The sequence below is a fragment of the Bombina bombina genome, chromosome 7 (assembly GCF_027579735.1).
Source record: "Bombina bombina isolate aBomBom1 chromosome 7, aBomBom1.pri, whole genome shotgun sequence".
Classification (NCBI taxonomy): Eukaryota; Metazoa; Chordata; class Amphibia; order Anura; family Bombinatoridae; genus Bombina; species Bombina bombina.
The window spans coordinates 486383054-486403037 of record NC_069505.1 but is presented as its reverse complement, the minus strand read 5'-3'; the positions used below and the strand labels follow the sequence as shown (position 1 = coordinate 486403037).

Here is a 19984-nt window from a genome sequence, read left to right as displayed (position 1 = left end):
TTTAACAGAGTTATAATACAAGACATTAACAGTAGTGCAATCAGGGGTGTTAAGACTAGGATAAGACATTATTAGTAGAGCTAGAGAAGGGGCGTAAAAGTAAGGTAAGACATGACTAGACGAGAAGGGATAAATAGGAGTGTAAACGTTGCTTAAGACATTACTGCAAAAGCAAGAAAACATCACTAAGGATGTAACAACATGGTAAAAAGGCATCACTAGGGATCTAAGAGCAGGGTAAGACATTACTAGAAGATCAAGAAAATACATCATTAGATGGCTAAGAGCAGGATAAAACATTTTTAAAGGAGAAAGTACAGGAGATGGAAATAGTAAAAGGAGGGCCTGCTACCAGCCATTAGGATCGGCTGTTATAGACATTACTTAATGATAATAGGATATATAAAAAACATGATATTCTATAGAAGACTAGCAGGGAGCAGCAATGTCTTAATTAATAGCATATACTAGTAACAGATATTACTAGGTTAATAACAGTAACATACATTTACTTGAGGTACAGCAGTAGCGAATATTAATAAATAAGTTGCCCCACCATATAATACTAAGCTATTGTGGAAAGCAGTCATATCTAGATATGAAATAGGAGCAACAACTGAACATATGTTGAAGAATAGAAGGTACTAATTTGCAGACACTATAGAAGATGGCATTAGCTTAGAGGCATCACACACTAGATGGCTTACATCACCTGAGGAAGTTACTAGTGGAGAAACATAACTTGAGGAAGTCATTGGATTGGAAACATTTCTAATGGAAGGCACTAGTGGGCAGGCATCACTCGAGGAACTTATTTGTGCACAGACATCATTTGAGGAAGCCATTAGATGGTAAGGATCTCTAGAGGAAGGTACTAGTACACAAACATAACTTGAGGAAGCCATTAGATGGTAAGGATCTCTAGAGGAAGGTACTAGTACACAAACATAACTTGAGGAAGCCATTGGATGGGAAACATTTCTAGAGAAAGGCACTAGTGGCCAGGCATTACTAGAGGAAGTTACTAGTGCACAGAAATAACTAGAGGAAAACATACAATGGGAAACATCCCTAGAGTAAGATACTAGTTGACAGAAATCATTAAAGGGATACGGAACCCAAATTTTTTCTTTCGTGATTCAGATAGAGCATGACATTTTAAGAAACTTTCTAATTTACTCCTATTAGCAAATTTTCTTTATTCTCTTGGTATCTTTATTTGAAATGCAAGAATGTAAGTTTAGATGCCGGCCAATTTTTGGTAAACAACCTGGGTTGTCCTTGCTGATTGGTGAATAAATTCATCCACCAATAAAAAAGCTTAGAAGCCTTCTTTTTCAAATAAAGATAGAAAGAGAACAAAGAAAAATGGATAATAGGAGTAAATTAGAAAGTTGCTTAAAATTGCATGCTCTATCTGAATCACAAAAGTTCAGTGTCCCTTTAAAGAAAGTTACAAATTTGTTGTTACCATTAGAAGAAGGGACAGGCATCACAAGTAGGGTTGCCACCTCGGCCATGTTTTCCTGGACACTTATGAGTTACACATGCTGTAGGGTGAGCAGAGAGGAACATGAATAGTGCTGTCCAGGACCACTATTTGTGTGCTGTCCAGGGGTGAAATTTATGTTCCCCTCTGCACACCTTGCAGCATATGTAACTTATAAGTGTCCAGGAAAACATGGCAGAGGTGGCAAACCTAATCACAAGAGGAAGGCACAAGTTGATAGGCATCACAAGAGGAAAGCACTAGTTGACAGGCACCAATAGTGGAATGTGCTAGTTGATAGGCATCACAAAAGGAGAGCAATAGTTGATAGGCTTCACAAGAGGAAGGCACTAGTTGATAGGCATTACCAGAGAAAGGCACTGGCCTTCCTCTCTCCCACCTCTCCCCCCTTCAATCCATCCCAAATGCTAGGCTAATCCACCTCTCCCGACGCTCTGTATCTGCCGCACCCCTCTGTGAGTCCCTTCACTGGCTCCCCATTCAAAGCAGAATTAAATTCAAAATTCTCACTCTGACCTACAAAGCCCTTACCAATGCAGCCCCCCCATACCTGTCCTCACTCATCAACAAATATACTCCAGCCCGTCCCCTAAGATCCAACAACGATCTACTCCTTGCCTCTTCTACCATCACCTCCTCTCATGCTAGACTACAGGACTTCTCTCGTACGGCACCACCCCTTTGGAACGCACTTCCTTGAGCTGTCAGACTTTTCCCCCAACCTCTCCTTCTTTAAACGCTCCCTAAAGACCTCCTTGTTCAGGGAAGCCTATAACCAAATCAGTAACTAATAAATTTCACTTGCCTAATAGTTGCCCTCATCTAACTTCACACTAACATCATTCCCACATTTGCAGTCCCCACCTCCTGTTTCTCACCCTCCTACCCATTTAGATTGTAAGTTCCCACGGGAACAGGGCTCCCAATTCCTACTGTATTTGTCTGTTAAATTTTGTCTGGTGTCTCATATTGCACTGTCCTTTTATCTTTGTTACCTATGAACAGCGCTGCGGAATCTGTTGGCGCTTTATAAATAAAGAATAATAATAAAATAAAAGGCACTAGTTGATAGGCATCATAAGAGGAAGGCACTAGTTGTTAGGCATCACAAGAGGAGAGCAATAGTTGATAGGCATCACAAGAGAAAGGCACAAGTTGATAGGCATCATAAAAGGAAGGCATTAGTTTATAGGCATCACAAGAGCAGAGCACTAGTTGACAGGCACCACAAGGGGAAAGCACTAGTTGATAGGCACCACTAGGGAAATGCACTATTTCATAGGCATCACAAAAGGAAGGCACTAGTGGATAGAGATCACAAGAGGAGCTCAATAGTTGACAGGCACCAATAGGGGAGGGCGCTAGTTGATAGGCATCACAAGAGGAAAGCACTAGTTGATACGCATCACAAGAGGAAAGCACTAGTTGACGGGCACCACTAGGGGAAGGTGCTAGTTGATAAGAATCACAAGAGGAAGGAAATAGTTGATAGGCACCACTAGGGAAAGGCAATAGTTTATAGGCATCACAGGAGGATTGACAGACCACGCTAGAAGAAAAAACTAGTTTACAGACATCGTTAGAGGAAAGCTCTAATTGAAAGACACCATTAGAGGATGGCACTAAATTGACAGGTTTTACTAGAGAAATACTAGTTGGAAAGTAGAAACTAGGGAGATGGCAGTCATTACCAGAGGATTCAACAAGTTGACAGGCTTTACTAGAGGAAGGAAGTAGTTGGCAGATTTTGATATCAGAGAAGGCAATATAACCCTGTATTACCTGTAACCTCTGTACAAGGTGATGAGATTTCAGATCCTGTCCAGCTTCTACCAGGAGATCTGAAAGCTTGTGGATAATCAGATCAAAAGGTCCTTGGCTGCAGAGGGGCAGGGACAGGTCAATCTGAGAAGAGATCAGAAAATAAATATGTTGGTTGACTCTGGAATACCGCATTATTACAGCATGACAATAAGAGGCTGTTGGAAATAGGCACAAAGAATCTGAAGTCACATTACCCAATATTTTACAAATAACAGAGAGAGGACTATAAACTGTAAGTCTTGATCTTAAATCGAGAGCTTTGACTCTACTGCTGGGCTAATGCTCTACTTGCAGTGACTACAGAAAGAAGGGCCAGTTACACAAGGAAGAGGGTAGAAGGAGATTTAGGTGAGTGAGAGAGATGAGGGAGATTTGGTGAGTGAGAGGGTTGATGGAGATTTAGGGGAGTAAGAGCTATGAAGGAGATATAGGGAAGTCAGAGAGAGGAGGGAGATCTAGGTAAGTGAGAGAGATGAGGGAGATCTAGGTGAGTGAGAGAGATGAGGGAGATTTGGTGAGTGAGAGGGTTGATGGAGATTTAGGGGAGTAAGAGCTATGAAGGAGATATAGGGAAGTCAGAGAGAGGAGGGAGATCTAGGTAAGTGAGAGAGATGAGGGAGATCTAGGTGAGTGAGAGAGATAGTGGAGATTTAGGGGATTGAGAAAGATGATGAAGCTTTAGGTGAAATAGAGAGATGAGGAGGCTTTAGGTGAATTAGAGAGATGAAGAAGTTTTAGGTGAATTAGAGATATAAGGGAGATTTAGGTTAGTAAGAAATATGAAGGCTATTTAGCTAAGTGAGACAGATGAAGGAGATTAAGTTTAGTGAGACAGATGAGGGTGATAAGGGAAATTTGGGGAGTGGAGAGATGAGATTTAGATGAGTGAGACAAATGAAGGATATTTGGGTGAGCATGAGAGATTAGAGAGCTTTTTGGAGTGAACAAGATGAGGGAGATCTGGGTGAGTGAGACAGATGAGGAAGATTTAGGTGAATTAGAGAGACAAGGGAGATTTAGGTTAGTAAGAAAGATGAATTATATTTAGGGGAGTGACAGAGATAAAGGAGATTAAGGGGAGAGAGAGTTGAAGGAGATTAAGGGTAGTGAGAGAGATTTTAGGAGTGGAGATATGAAGGAGGTCTGGGTGAATAAAATAAATATACACAAGATTTAGGTGAGTGTAAAAGATGAAGGAAATTTGGGGCAGTTGTAAAGGGTTAAAATTATCACTTCAATTTTTTTTATCATCTTCCGTTGAACATAAAGTTTACAAACTTCTGCATTCCGCTTCATCAGTATGGCAGGTAGTAACCATGAGCCATTGCATTATATGTTTAATGATAAGTGACTTAATAGTTTTTAATGGAAAAAAGCCCCTTTTTTAATGTCAACAAGAAAAAACACAATTTAGTGCATGCAGCATTTATCTATGACTCTTTGAGACAGACACAGTTAGGAGCGTGGGTTTGAGAGCTTTGCTGAATGCTGGTAATTCGGAGAGACCTTTAAAGAATTAACATAAATGCGCTAAACTTTTTCTAATATTTTTGCACACAATTATGGCCAATCTTTGTGCCTTACCATCTACTTTAATAACTACTGTCTGTTTGTAGTATATAGGGGGCCATATCAGATTTAAAAGTATTTCCTACCTCATCACTAGTGCTGAACAATCCAAAAAGGGAAATGCTTAAATGGACACAGGAATCAACATTAAACTTTCAAGATTCACGATTAGATATGTTTAATAAGCAAATTTAACAATTTATCTTGGTATACTTTGTAGAAAGCTCATGGTATGCTCAGGAGTGTGCACGTGATTTAAAAACTATATCTATAACATTGTTACAGGCATTGTTGCTTCCATATAGTGTTCAATAAATGCACATTTAAAGGGACAGTCTACCATAGGATTGTTATTGTTTTAAAAGATAGATAATCCCTTTATTACCCATTCCCCAGTTTTGCATAACCAACACAGTTATATTAATATACTTTCTACCTCTGTGATTACCTTGTATCTAAGAACCTTCTTCCAGCCTCCTGATCACATGACTGTGACTGTTTATTATCTATTGTCTTAAATTTAGCATTGTATTGTGCTAGATCTTAAATTACCCCCTGTGTCTAAACACAGTGTTATCTATATAGCCCACGTGTACTTTCTGTCTCTTTGTGTTGAAAAGAGATTTAAAAAGCCTGTGATAAGAGGCAGCCCTCAAAGGCTTAGACATTAACATATGAGCCTACCTAGGTTTAGTTTAAACTAAGAATACCAAGAGAAAAAAGCAAATTTGATGATAAAAGTAAATTGGAAAGTTGATTAAAATTACAAGTCCTATCTGAATAATGAAAGTTTAATTTATACTAGACTGTCCCTTTAACTGAACCTACCTCAGTATACTCTTTTGAAAAGGAGATCATTTTCAACAAAGGAAAACAAGAGATAATTATCATGCAGCTGTTTCCGCGCGAGCCTTCAGGCTCACCGGAAACAAAAGTTAAGAAGCAGTGGTCTGAAGTGGCGGACAGCAATAATCCCCATTAGATACGATCAGAATGATTGACACCCCTTGTTAGCGGCCGATTGGCTGGAAATCTGCAGGGGGCGGCATTGCACAAGCATTTCACCAGAAATGCTTGTGCAATGATAAATGCCGACATCATATGCTGTCGGCATTTAGAGGTGTTGGGCAGACATGATCTTCTACAGTGGATCATGTCTGTCCGACATTTAATAAATCCACCCCATTGTGTGCTGTTATATGAATCATAAAAGTTTAATTTTGACTCCAAATCCATTTAAAGATCTTGCTTGTCAGGAGTGAAAATTGGAGTTTGTTTATTTATTTATTTTTATATTTCTAATATACCGGTGCTTAACAGGGCCGCCTTTAACACAGGGCAAAAGGGGCAGCTTCCCAGGGCCCAGTTTTGTTGTGATATGGGGAACAGTCAAAAGTTCTCTGCTTATATTTATTTGTGAGAAACTGTGCCAGACCGTGCAGGCTTCATGTGACATGCCAAGCTATTGCCATGTGCTGTTTTAGATGTGCACTGTGCAGCACTGAATGCTAAGCCCTAACTCGGCATCCAGCCACTCCCACTGCACCAGAAAAGGTCCTGCTGGGGTTACCACTGTTACCAGGCAACTGCTCTGGTGGTGGGGATTGTTTCTGGGTAGGGCTGACTGTAGGCGCATGCAGCAGAAAGCTGGAGCGGCAGGCACGTGAGGATTTGAGCATCTGTGCAGCTGCACACACTGCTCTCTTTAGTCTTGAAGCTGTGTGACTTGTCTCACACTGTATCCATGCAGCCTTGGGCAGACAGCATCCAGTCTGCTGGTCCCCTTAGCCCTGCTCTTTCTGCTGTGGCCCTAAGATCAACTAACTGAAGTTTGTTAGGGGAACAGTGCTTTGTAGAAAGGTGTCAGTGGGAAGAATAAGTGAGTGCACACATGCCCCTCCCCATTCAGCATTGTCTAGTACAGGGTGAGAGAGAACGTGTTCCTAGCAAAGAAGGGACATGTGCTGCTGTGGCTGATGTATAGTGTCATGCTGATACTTCACAAATTAATGTAAGGTTTATTTTTATAGTTTTTGTTTTCTCTCTGTCTCAGATTTTACAGCTTCCATAGTAGTTCTGCTGTTCCAGTCAGTAAAGTTATATTTGTCTGCCCCTCCATGCTTCCTCCTCAGTCTTTACCTTGCTTTGCTCCTGTTGGCTGCCCTAAATCTCTTTAACCAGCTAACCTCACACCAGAATCATATTCAAAAGCATATTAAATAAATTCAGTGGAGGAATTTATATATTTATTTACTTAGCACTGTTTAGGTCCAGTTTCACATATTACAATTTATTTCATTTTTTTTTTTTTTAATGATTAGCCCAGTAGTGGATGATCCACTGCTGGGATAATAATTTAATTTGTTTTTATAAAATAAATTGATTTAGTTGTTTTTTTGGGATGTTGGGATGGAGAGAAAAATTGTATGGGGTGGGCCCAAGAACATTTTTGCCCAGGGTCCAGTCAATATTAAAGACGGCCTTGGTGCTTAATATTCAGTAAATAATCACACATCTCTTCACCCTTTACTAAAAAGACTAAAAAGCCACAGCATGAGCACTAGCACAGCGAAGGGGGTAAGTCACGCAGCGATAGGCAGTATTTTTAAATACGGTATATCTGTATATAATTCTATACATATATATTTATGTGTTTATATGTGTATATACACATATTAACACATAAATATATATGTATATAAGCATACACACAGTTCCCATAGACCGAAATGTAAAGGCACTTTTTTGTGCCATTTTATTTTTCTAGCACCCCACAGCCGCCAATTTTAACCCCCAGAAACTGCATAGTGCAGTTATTTTATTAAAAAACAATGCTATTTTTTTATTTTAAACATCTAATCTCTGGTTAATTTTCTGAGAGCTAATTGTTACCGCGACCCCGCGATAGCAATAACCAGTGACTTGTAATAGCTGGTTATTTATTGTGCGCCTACAAATGAGCAAATTTGCCCGTTTGCAGGCATGCAAAAAAATGATCGCTCCACTTGTTATTTAGCCCTTTATTTGTTTATGTATATGAGAGTGTATCAGGGGTCACATTTATAGGTAAGATCAGAAGCTATCAGTAAAACCTTTATACAGTTTGTATTTAGGATTTATGTTTTGGGCGATTGGAAGCGATGATTAAGTACAACTCAGTGCTCCCATACCCTCAAGTCCATATTCAAATCTAGGCTAGGAGTGTGAATAATAATATTCCTTATGAATGTGCCTCAATACTTACATTTGTCACATCGTAACCTCGATTCCTGAAAAACAAAAATAAACAGCGTAATGAGGCTCAGATACAATGAGAGTGACTGTGCGAGGAGCAGCCCTGAGGAAGCCTAGATAAGGGTGCACCTCTATTGGTCAGGGACTCCCTAAGTTTTAATAGGATTACACACCCAGGTTCGCTTTCTTGTATTCCGTATTCTTATGCAAAGTCCCTTGAATGGCAGAGTTTTCAAATTTTAAAACATTCTAATATATTTAAAAACCCATTTTAACCCCAAGGTTTTCAAATGATTGTGTAACATTCACAAAATGTATTTATCTGATAATGTAATACATACAGCATGTATCTGATTGAGTAACACACATATAGGGTGGATTTATCAAGGGCCGAATGACAACTGAAGCCCCTGTTTCTGCGCGAGCCTTCAGACTCGCCGGAAACAGAAGTTATAGACTGCTGCTCCGTAACTTGTCCGCCTGCTCTGAGGCCGCGGACAGAAATCAACCCGATCGAATACGATCGGGTTGAATGACACCACCTGCTAGCAAATCTGCAGGGGGCGGCACTGCACCAGCAGTTCACAAGAATAGTGTAAAACACACACTATGTATCTGATAGTGTAACACACACACTATGTATCTAATAGTGTAACACCCACACTATGTATCTGATAGTGTAACACACTATGTATCTGATAGTGTAACACACTATGTATCTGATAGTGTAACACACACTATGTATCTGATAGTGTAACACACACACTATGTATCTGATAGTGTAACACACACATTATGTATTTGATAGTGTAATACACACACTATGTATCTGATAGTGTAACACACACACTATGTATCTGATAGTGTAACACACACACTATGTATCTGATAGTGTAACTCACACAGTATGTATCTGATAGTGTAACATACACAGTATGTATTTGATAGTGTAAAACACACACACTATGTATCTGATAGTGTAACACACACACACTATGTATTTGATAGTGTAAAACACACACTATGTATCTGATAGTGTAACACACACACTATGTATCTGATAGTGTAACACACACACTATGTATCTGATAGTGTAACACACACACTATGTATCTGATAGTGTAACACAAACACTATGTATATGATAGCGTAACACACACTATGTATCTGATTGTGTAACACACACACTATGTATCTGATAGCGTAACACACACACTATGTATCTGATAGTGTAACACACACACACTATATGTATCTGATAGTGTAACACACACACACTATGTATCTGATAGTGTAACACACACATTATGTATCTGATAGTGTAACACACACTATGTATCTGATAGTGTAACACACACACTATGTATCTGATAGTGTAACACACACACACTATGTATTTGATAGTGTAAAACACACACTATGTATCTGATAGTGTAACACACACACTATGTATCTGATAGTGTAACACACACACTATGTATCTGATAGTGTAACACACACACTATGTATCTGATAGTGTAACACAAACACTATGTATATGATAGCGTAACACACACTATGTATCTGATTGTGTAACACACACACTATGTATCTGATAGCGTAACACACACACTATGTATCTGATAGTGTAACACACACACACTATGTATCTGATAGTGTAACACACACACACTATGTATCTGATAGTGTAACACACACATTATGTATCTGATAGTGTAACACACACTATGTATCTGATAGTGTAACACACACACTATGTATCTGATAGTGTAACACACACACACTATGTATCTGATAGTGTAACACACACACACTATGTATTTGATAGTGTAACACACACTATGTATCTGATAGTGTAACACTCACTATGTATCTGATAGTGTAACACACACTATGTATCTGATAGTGTAACACACACTATGTATCTGATAGTGTAACACACACACTATGTATCTGATAGTGTAACACACACACTATGTATCTGATAGTGTAACACAAACACTATGTATATGATAGCGTAACACACACTATGTATCTGATAGCGTAACACACACACTATGTATCTGATAGTGTAACACACACACTATGTATCTGATAGTGTAACACAAACACTAAGTATATGATAGCGTAACACACACTATGTATCTGATAGCGTAACACACACACTATGTATCTGATAGCGTAACACACACTATGTATCTGTTAGTGTAACACACACACTATGTATCTGATAGTGTAACACACACACTATGTATCTGATAGTGTAACACACACACTATGTATCTGATAGCGTAACACACACACTATGTATCTGATAGCGTAACACACACACTATGTATCTGATAGTGTAACACACACACACTATGTATCTGATAGTGTAACACACACACACTATGTATCTGATAGTGTAACACACACATTATGTATCTGATAGTGTAACACACACTATGTATCTGATAGTGTAACACACACACTATGTATCTGATAGTGTAACACACACACACTATGTATCTGATAGTGTAACACACACACACTATGTATTTGATAGTGTAACACACACTATGTATCTGATAGTGTAACACTCACTATGTATCTGATAGTGTAACACACACTATGTATCTGATAGTGTAACACACACTATGTATCTGATAGTGTAACACACACACTATGTATCTGATAGTGTAAAACACACACTATGTATCTGATAGTGTAACACACACACTATGTATCTGATAGTGTAACACACACACTATGTATCTGATAGCGTAACACAAACACTATGTATATGATAGCGTAACACACACTATGTATCTGATAGCGTAACACACACTATGTATCTGATAGCGTAACACACACACTATGTATCTGATAGCGTAACACACACACTATGTATCTGATAGTGTAACACACACATTATGTATCTGATAGTGTAACACACACACACTATGTATCTGATAGTGTAACACACACACACTATGTATCTGATAGTGTAACACACACACACTATGTATCTGATAGTGTAACACACACACTATGTATCTGATAGTGTAACACACACACACTATGTATCTGATAGTGTAACACACACACTATGTATCTGATAGTGTAACACACACACTATGTATCTGATAGTGTAACACACACACTATGTATCTGATAGTGTAACACACACACACTATGTATCTGATAGTGTAACACACACACACTATGTATCTGATAGTGTAACACACACACACTATGTATCTGATAGTGTAACACACACACACTATGTATCTGATAGTGTAACACACACACACTATGTATCTGATAGTGTAACACACACACACTATGTATCTGATAGTGTAACACACACACACTATGTATCTGATAGTGTTAAACACACACTATGTATCTGATAGTGTAACACACACATTATGTATCTGATAGTGTAACACACACACATTGTATCTGATAGTGTAACACACACACACTATGTATCTGATAGTGTAACACACACACTATGTATCTGATAGTGTAAAACACACTATGTATCTGATAGTGTTAAACACACACTATGTATCTGATAGTGTAACACACACATTATGTATCTGATAGTGTAACACACACACATTGTATCTGATAGTGTAACACACACACACTATGTATCTGATAGTGTAACACACACACTATGTATCTGATAGTGTTAAACACACACTATGTATCTGATAGTGTAACACACACATTATGTATCTGATAGTGTAACACACACACACTATGTATCTGATAGTGTAACACACACACACTATGTATCTGATAGTGTAACACACACACACTATGTATCTGATAGTGTAACACACACACACTATGTATCTGATAGTGTAACACACACACACTATGTATCTGATAGTGTTAAACACACACTATGTATCTGATAGTGTAACACACACATTATGTATCTGATAGTGTAACACACACACATTGTATCTGATAGTGTAACACACACACACTATGTATCTGATAGTGTAACACACACACTATGTATCTGATAGTGTAAAACACACTATGTATCTGATAGTGTTAAACACACACTATGTATCTGATAGTGTAACACACACATTATGTATCTGATAGTGTAACACACACACATTGTATCTGATAGTGTAACACACACACACTATGTATCTGATAGTGTAACACACACACTATGTATCTGATAGTGTTAAACACACACTATGTATCTGATAGTGTAACACACACATTATGTATCTGATAGTGTAACACACACACATTGTATCTGATAGTGTAACACACACACACTATGTATCTGATAGTGTAACACACACACTATGTATCTGATAGTGTAAACACACACTATGTATCTGATAGTGTAACACACACACTATGTATCTGATAGTGTAACACACACATTATGTATCTGATAGTGTAACACACACACATTGTATCTGATAGTGTAACACACACACACTATGTATCTGATAGTGTAACACACACACTATGTATCTGATAGTGTAAAACACACACTATGTATCTGATAGTGTAACACACACACTATGTATCTGATAGTGTAACACACACACTATGTATCTGATAGTGTAACACACACACTATGTATCTGATAGTGTAACACACACACTATGTATCTGATAGTGTAACACACACACTATGTATCTGATAGTGTAACACACACACACTATGTATCTGATAGTGTAACACACACACTATGTATCTGATAGTGTAACACACACACACTATGTATCTGATAGTGTAACACACACACACTATGTATCTGATAGTGTAACACACACACACTATGTATCTGATAGTGTAACACACACACACTATGTATCTGATAGTGTAACACACACACACAATGTATCTGATAGTGTAACACACACACACTATGTATCTGATAGTGTAACACACACACACAATGTATCTGATAGTGTAACACACACACACTATGTATCTGATAGTGTAACACACACACATTATGTATCTGATAGTGTAACACACACTATGTATCTGATAGTGTAACACACACACACTATGTATCTGATAGTGTAACACACACACTATGTATCTGATAGTGTAACACACACACACTATGTATCTGATAGTGTAACACACACACTATATATCTGATAGTGTAACACACACACTATGTATCTGATAGTGTAACACACACACACTATATATCTGATAGTGTAACACACACACTATGTATCTGATAGTGTAACACACACACACTATATATCTGATAGTGTAACACACACACTATGTATCTGATAGTGTAACACACACTATGTATCTGATAGTGTAACACACACACACTATGTATCTGATAGTGTAACACACACACTATGTATCTGATAGTGTAACACACACACTATGTATCTGATAGTGTAACACACACACTATGTATCTGATAGTGTAACACACACACACTATGTATCTGATAGTGTAACTCACACACACTATGTATCTGATAGTGTAACACACACACACTATGTATCTGATAGTGTAACACACACATTATGTATCTGATAGTGTAACACACACACACTATGTATCTGATAGTGTAACACACACACACTATGTATCTGATAGTGTAACACACACACTATGTATCTGATAGTGTAACACACACACACTATGTATCTGATAGTGTAACACACACACACTATGTATCTGATAGTGTAACACACACACACTATGTATCTGATAGTGTAACACACACACTATGTATCTGATAGTGTAACTCACACACACTATGTATCTGATAGTGTAACACACACACACTATGTATCTGATAGTGTAACACACACATTATGTATCTGATAGTGTAACACACACACACTATGTATCTGATAGTGTAACACACACACACTATGTATCTGATAGTGTAACACACACACTATGTATCTGATAGTGTAACACACACACTCTATGTATCTGATAGTGTAACACACACACTATGTATCTGATAGTGTAACACACACACACTATGTATCTGATAGTGTAACACACACACTATGTATCTGATAGTGTAACACACACACACTATGTATCTGATAGTGTAACACACACACTATGTATCTGATAGTGTAACTCACACACACTATGTATCTGATAGTGTAACACACACACACTATGTATCTGATAGTGTAACACACACATTATGTATCTGATAGTGTAACACACACACTATGTATCTGATAGTGTAACACACACACTATGTATCTGATAGTGTAACACACACTATGTATCTGATAGTGTAACACACACACACTATGTAACTGATAGTGTAACACACACACACTATGTATCTGATAGTGTAACACACACACACATTGTATCTGATAGTGTAACACACACACTATGTATCTGATAGTGTAACACACACACTATGTATCTGATAGTGTAACACACACATTATGTATCTGATAGTGTAACACACACACTATGTAACTGATAGTGTAACACACACACACTATGTATCTGATAGTGTAACACACACACTATGTATCTGATAGTGTAACACACACACACATTGTATCTGATAGTGTAACACACACACACTATGTATCTGATAGTGTAACACACACACTATGTATCTGATAGTGTAACACACACACTATGTATCTGATAGTGTAACACACACATTATGTATCTGATAGTGTAACACACACACTATGTAACTGATAGTGTAACACACACACACTATGTATCTGATAGTGTAACACACACACTATGTATCTGATAGTGTAACACACACACACATTGTATCTGATAGTGTAACACACACACACTATGTATCTGATAGTGTAACACACACACACATTGTATCTGATAGTGTAACACACACACTATGTATCTGATAGTGTAACACACACACTATGTATCTGATAGTGTAACACACACACTATGTATCTGATAGTGTAACACACACACTATGTATCTGATAGTGTAACACACACACACTAGTATCTGATAGTGTAACACACACACTATGTATCTGATAGTGTAACACACACACTATGTATCTGATAGTGTAACACACACACTATGTATCTGATAGTGTAACACACACACACTATGTATCTGATAGTGTAACACACACACTATGTATCTGATAGTGTAACACACACACACTATGTATCTGATAGTGTAACACACACACACATTGTATCTGATAGTGTAACACACACACACTATGTATCTGATAGTGTAACACACACACTATGTATCTGATAGTGTAACACACACACTATGTATCTGATAGTGTAACACACACACTATGTATCTGATAGTGTAACACACACACTATGTATCTGATAGTGTAACACACACACTATGTATCTGATAGTGTAACACACACACACTATGTATCTGATAATGTAACACACACACACTATGTATCTGATAGTGTAACACACACACACTATGTATCTGATAGTGTAACACACACACTATGTATCTGATAGTGTAACACACACACTATGTATCTGATAGTGTAACACACACACTATGTATTTGATAGTGTAACACACACACTATGTATCTGATAGTGTAACACACACACTATGTATCTGATAGTGTAACACACACACTATGTATCTGATAGTGTAACACACACATTATGTATCTGATAGTGTAACACACACACACTATGTATCTGATAGTGTAACACACACACTATGTATCTGATAGTGTAACACACACACACTATGTATCTGATAGTGTAACACACACACTATGTATCTGATAGTGTAACACACACACTATGTATCTGATAGTGTAACACACACACACTATGTATCTGATAGTGTAACACACACACTATGTATCTGATAGTGTAACACACACATTATGTATCTGGTAGTGTAAAGTCAGCACTTTGATTGCTAATGTAACACATATCTGCAGTACATGTAACAGAATCACACCATCTCTTTTACCTGCAGAGTTCCTCAAAGATGTGAAAGTTCAACTTTCTTTTCTTCTTCTCATTCAAACAAAATCCGATCCTTTTCTTAGTCCTCAGGGAAGGCATAATTATACAGCTTGTCCAGTATTCTCAGCCAAAACCAAAACAATACCCAATAGTCCTCCTACTCTCTACAAGTCCTCAGAAATCTACCCTACAGCCTGGTCTTGTCACTCTTGCCTTCCTCCCCACATTGTCACAACTCAGTGCTCTCAGGCTGACTCAAGGTGGGTGCAGTCCAGTAACATAGAGAGGAGGGGCAGAAAACGCTCAGCTGATACAGCCATAAATATTGATTACTGTTTGGGTGCTGTAGCCAGATACAAATTGTGTGACACGCCTAACAGGGGCTTTGACACCCGGACAATGACCAGAGATAAGGTGACGGGAACAATGATTCATCTGCCACAAACCTGCGTGTGACATATCATAGGGGCCTGCAAATCATTACCTGTATCTCTTAAAGGGATTTGAAACCAAACATTTTTCTTTTGTGAGTCAGATAGAGCATGAGATTTTAAGCAACTTTATAAATATTATTTTTATTATTCTCTTGGTATCTTTTGTTGAAAAGCAGGGACGTAAACCGGCCCATTTCTGGAGCACTATACGGCAGCAGTATTACAAGAATGTTATCCATTTGCAGGAGCACTATTTCCTGCCATATAGTGCTCGAGATGTCTACCTAGGTATCTCTTCAACACAGAATACAGGTGGAACAAAGCAAATTTGTTAATAGAAATAAATTTGAAACTTTTTAAAAATGTTATGCTCTGTCTGAATCACAAAAGAACATTTTTGGGTTTCATGTCCCTTTAAACATAAAGCCACGGTAAAGGGGGGCGGAGCCTGATCGGCGATGAGGAAAGTCGCTTAGCTAGGGAGCTCCGTAATAAGGCAGCAAGCTAAGGCTAAAGAACAGTCGGAAATGTTCGAAAAATACATCCAGTGAACCCGGACACAAGCGCGAAGGTCAGCAGGGTCTGAATCGAGGAGCCTGTTTGCTTATTAAACGCCACGTCGGACCACAACCGCAAACTAACCTCCGGTAAGACACATCCAGCGGCCATCTTGGAGAGCCATGTGGAGGCGAACGGGACGCATAAAATACAAAAATCATACACTAGAGAAGCGGTAAGAAGCCTGAAGGTGCAGATAGTAGTGGGGAAGAAAGATACCTCTCGAGCGGGGAGAATTTTAAGCTTGATTGACACACGCCACGGGAGGTATAAGTGAGGCCAAATATAAGACCGGCATTGTGTAGGTACACACGTCACGATCACACTGCTATAGACCACGAGCCTACCTTAAAAATAACTTTGGGGTAAACTTTAATGAAAAAGGCTTGATCCCTTACATCCAAAGATCTGCAAAAGCAGCAAAAGTACACAGACCAGTTCGAATTGGTAGGGCTATAACACTGAAGAATGTGGCATGATAACAGGGGCCTGCAGAGTGGCGGGGCGCGCAAGTTTTTTTTTTTCCTTCTCTGCCAGCTATACATTAATTGAGTGAGAGGGGCAGAAGAAGTCAGTTAAAATAACGGCTAACACTATGAATAGCAGAAGGATGTGCATTTGATTATATGACCCTCTCCTATAGCTACAGTCACTGCATTACAGTGGATCTTACTAATACAGATCAGCGACAACACAGACACAAAGTTCTATTTCCCTCAAAAGGAAATCCATTCCTTTAGCAGTCATGGCGGGCTAGGAAGAACAGCAAAAATACAATTGGAAAAAACACTGCCTCTAGTTTGTTTTTCAAACCTCAGAGATCTGACAAAGTAACTGACTCCCAAGATGGGATGACAGAAGAGGATTCAGAAAATGAGACAACAACCCAGACACACAAGGCAGATATGACACCAGCGACAAAAGCAGACATTCAATCTTTAGTCTCAAAACAAGACATAGCCGCTAATTTTGAAAAGATGTGGGAGAAAATGGACGCCATTCAGACAACAGTCACGAGCAGCCTAGCTGACATAAAACATGATATCAAGGACTTGGGCACTAGGGTGGCTACACTAGAGGATGGTGACAATAAAAGAGTAGAAGATATTCTGGAACTCTCCCATCAAGTTACATCACAACAACTAGAACTTGATAACATGAAAGAAAAAAATAGAAGACATGGAGAATCGGAGTCGCAGGTGTAATGTCAGACTTAAAGGCATACCGGAATCCATAGCCCCTCCAGAACTTCAGCAGTACCTTAAACAGCTTTTCCAGGCACTTACCGGCCTAACGGAGGAGAATAACTTCCAAATAGAGAGGGCCCACAGAGCCCTTAAGCCAAAGCCTAAAGAGGGGAATCCACCAAGGGATGTTATCGTCAAGTTGTTGCGTTTCCCTGAAAAAGAAGCTATACTGCAGGCCTCTAGGAAAAATCTGACTTTTAAATTTCAGAGTCTGGTGGTGCAGTTTTACCAGGATTTATGTGTCCAAACACTACAGAGAAGGGGTTCCCTAAGACCACTGACCTCACTGTTAAGGAAACACCAGATCAATTATAGAGGGGGTTTCCCTTTCTCGCTACAAATATTTCATGAAGGGAAAACCCTGACAATCAAAGACCAACAGGATATACCAGAAATCTGCTCGTACTTAAAACTGCCCACTCCTGATCTGCAGACAGAGGCGAGGGACAATAGAGGGAGTAGCAGTCAAAAGGACATTTACAACAAAAATCCAACTTGGACCAAAGTGTCAAGGAAGAAATTAAAGACCTGAGAGGGATTTTTTCCTTTTTTTCTTTTTCTCTTTCCTCTTTTTTCTAAGACTAACTTAACATAGAGGGAAAATGGTTCCTCACCTCCCAACATATTAAAGGGGCATAGCAGCCATAAAACTGATGTCCTAATATTTCCTCTAAGCCTCTCAGCAACTAAGGCTCATGGACACTATCTCTAAAAACTTGTTCATGCTGAGGGGGGCAAAATCGAGGCGCATTGTTGCTTGCGGGATGGCAGATAATCCTGAGACTTCAGAGATTTTATCCTAGGCTTAGGAAAGAAGTCCCCTTGAGACAGAAACACTAGGGGAATGAACAAAGATCTTGCCTTTTGAAATATATTTAATGGTTTGAACAATAATATTATATTATAAGAGAGTATAGCAAATGTTTAAAATAACTTCTCTAAAAGTCACAGGAGAGGCGGGGAAAGGCTCATGGGTGTAGTTAAAAATGCAGAGAAGGAGATGTTGAATTCAAATTATACTAGGAATGTAACTAGGCTTAGCCTTAATAACTGATTACATTTTGTAGACTGTTAGCTGCCATGGAGTTTAAAATGGTAACTAATGTAATGTTCATTTTTTTCATTTTTCCTGTTTTATTTCTTGTATTAGAACAGGTTTTACATTTGAAGTTTTGTTGTTATCTTAAAGGGACACTCAATCAAAATTAAACTGTCATGATTCAGATAGAGCATGCCATTTTAAAAAACTTTCCAATTTACTTCCATTAACTATATGTGCACAGTCTTTATATTTAAACTTTTTGAGTCACCAGCTCCTACTGAGCATGTGCAAGAATAAGTGTGTATGCATTTGTCAATGGCTGATGGCTGTCACATGGTACGTGCATGCATTTGTGATTGGCTGATGGCTGTCACATGGTACAGGGGGAGTGGAAAAAGACATAACTTTTAAAATTGTCAGAAAAAAAATCTACTACTCATGTGAAGTTCAGACTAAGTGCTATTGCATTGTCTTGTTATCTTGCATTTGTTGATTATGCAAATCTACTGTGTTGACTGGTCCTTTAATGTTTTTCTTGTTTACTTCCATATAGGCGTGGTCGGCTCTGTCTTGAGTGAGAGGAGAGAGGTGTTTCAACACGGAGGCAAAGTA

The 19984-nt window shown here is 38.5% G+C and overlaps 1 protein-coding gene across 1 annotated transcript in view; it reads right to left on the bottom strand.

Annotated features, from left to right (window-relative positions):
* LOC128666806 (inositol-tetrakisphosphate 1-kinase-like) overlaps nt 1-16190 on the bottom strand; it is a 38421-nt gene extending 22231 nt beyond the window's left edge. Inside the window, exons 1-3 of the mRNA XM_053721601.1 lie at nt 16096-16190; nt 8148-8172; nt 3293-3415 (exon numbers count right to left, since the gene is read on the bottom strand). Coding sequence (XP_053577576.1) covers nt 3293-3415; nt 8148-8172; nt 16096-16190 — 243 coding nt within the window. The remainder of the gene's footprint in view (nt 1-3292; nt 3416-8147; nt 8173-16095) is intronic.
* Nucleotides 16191-19984: the final 3794 nt, after the last annotated feature.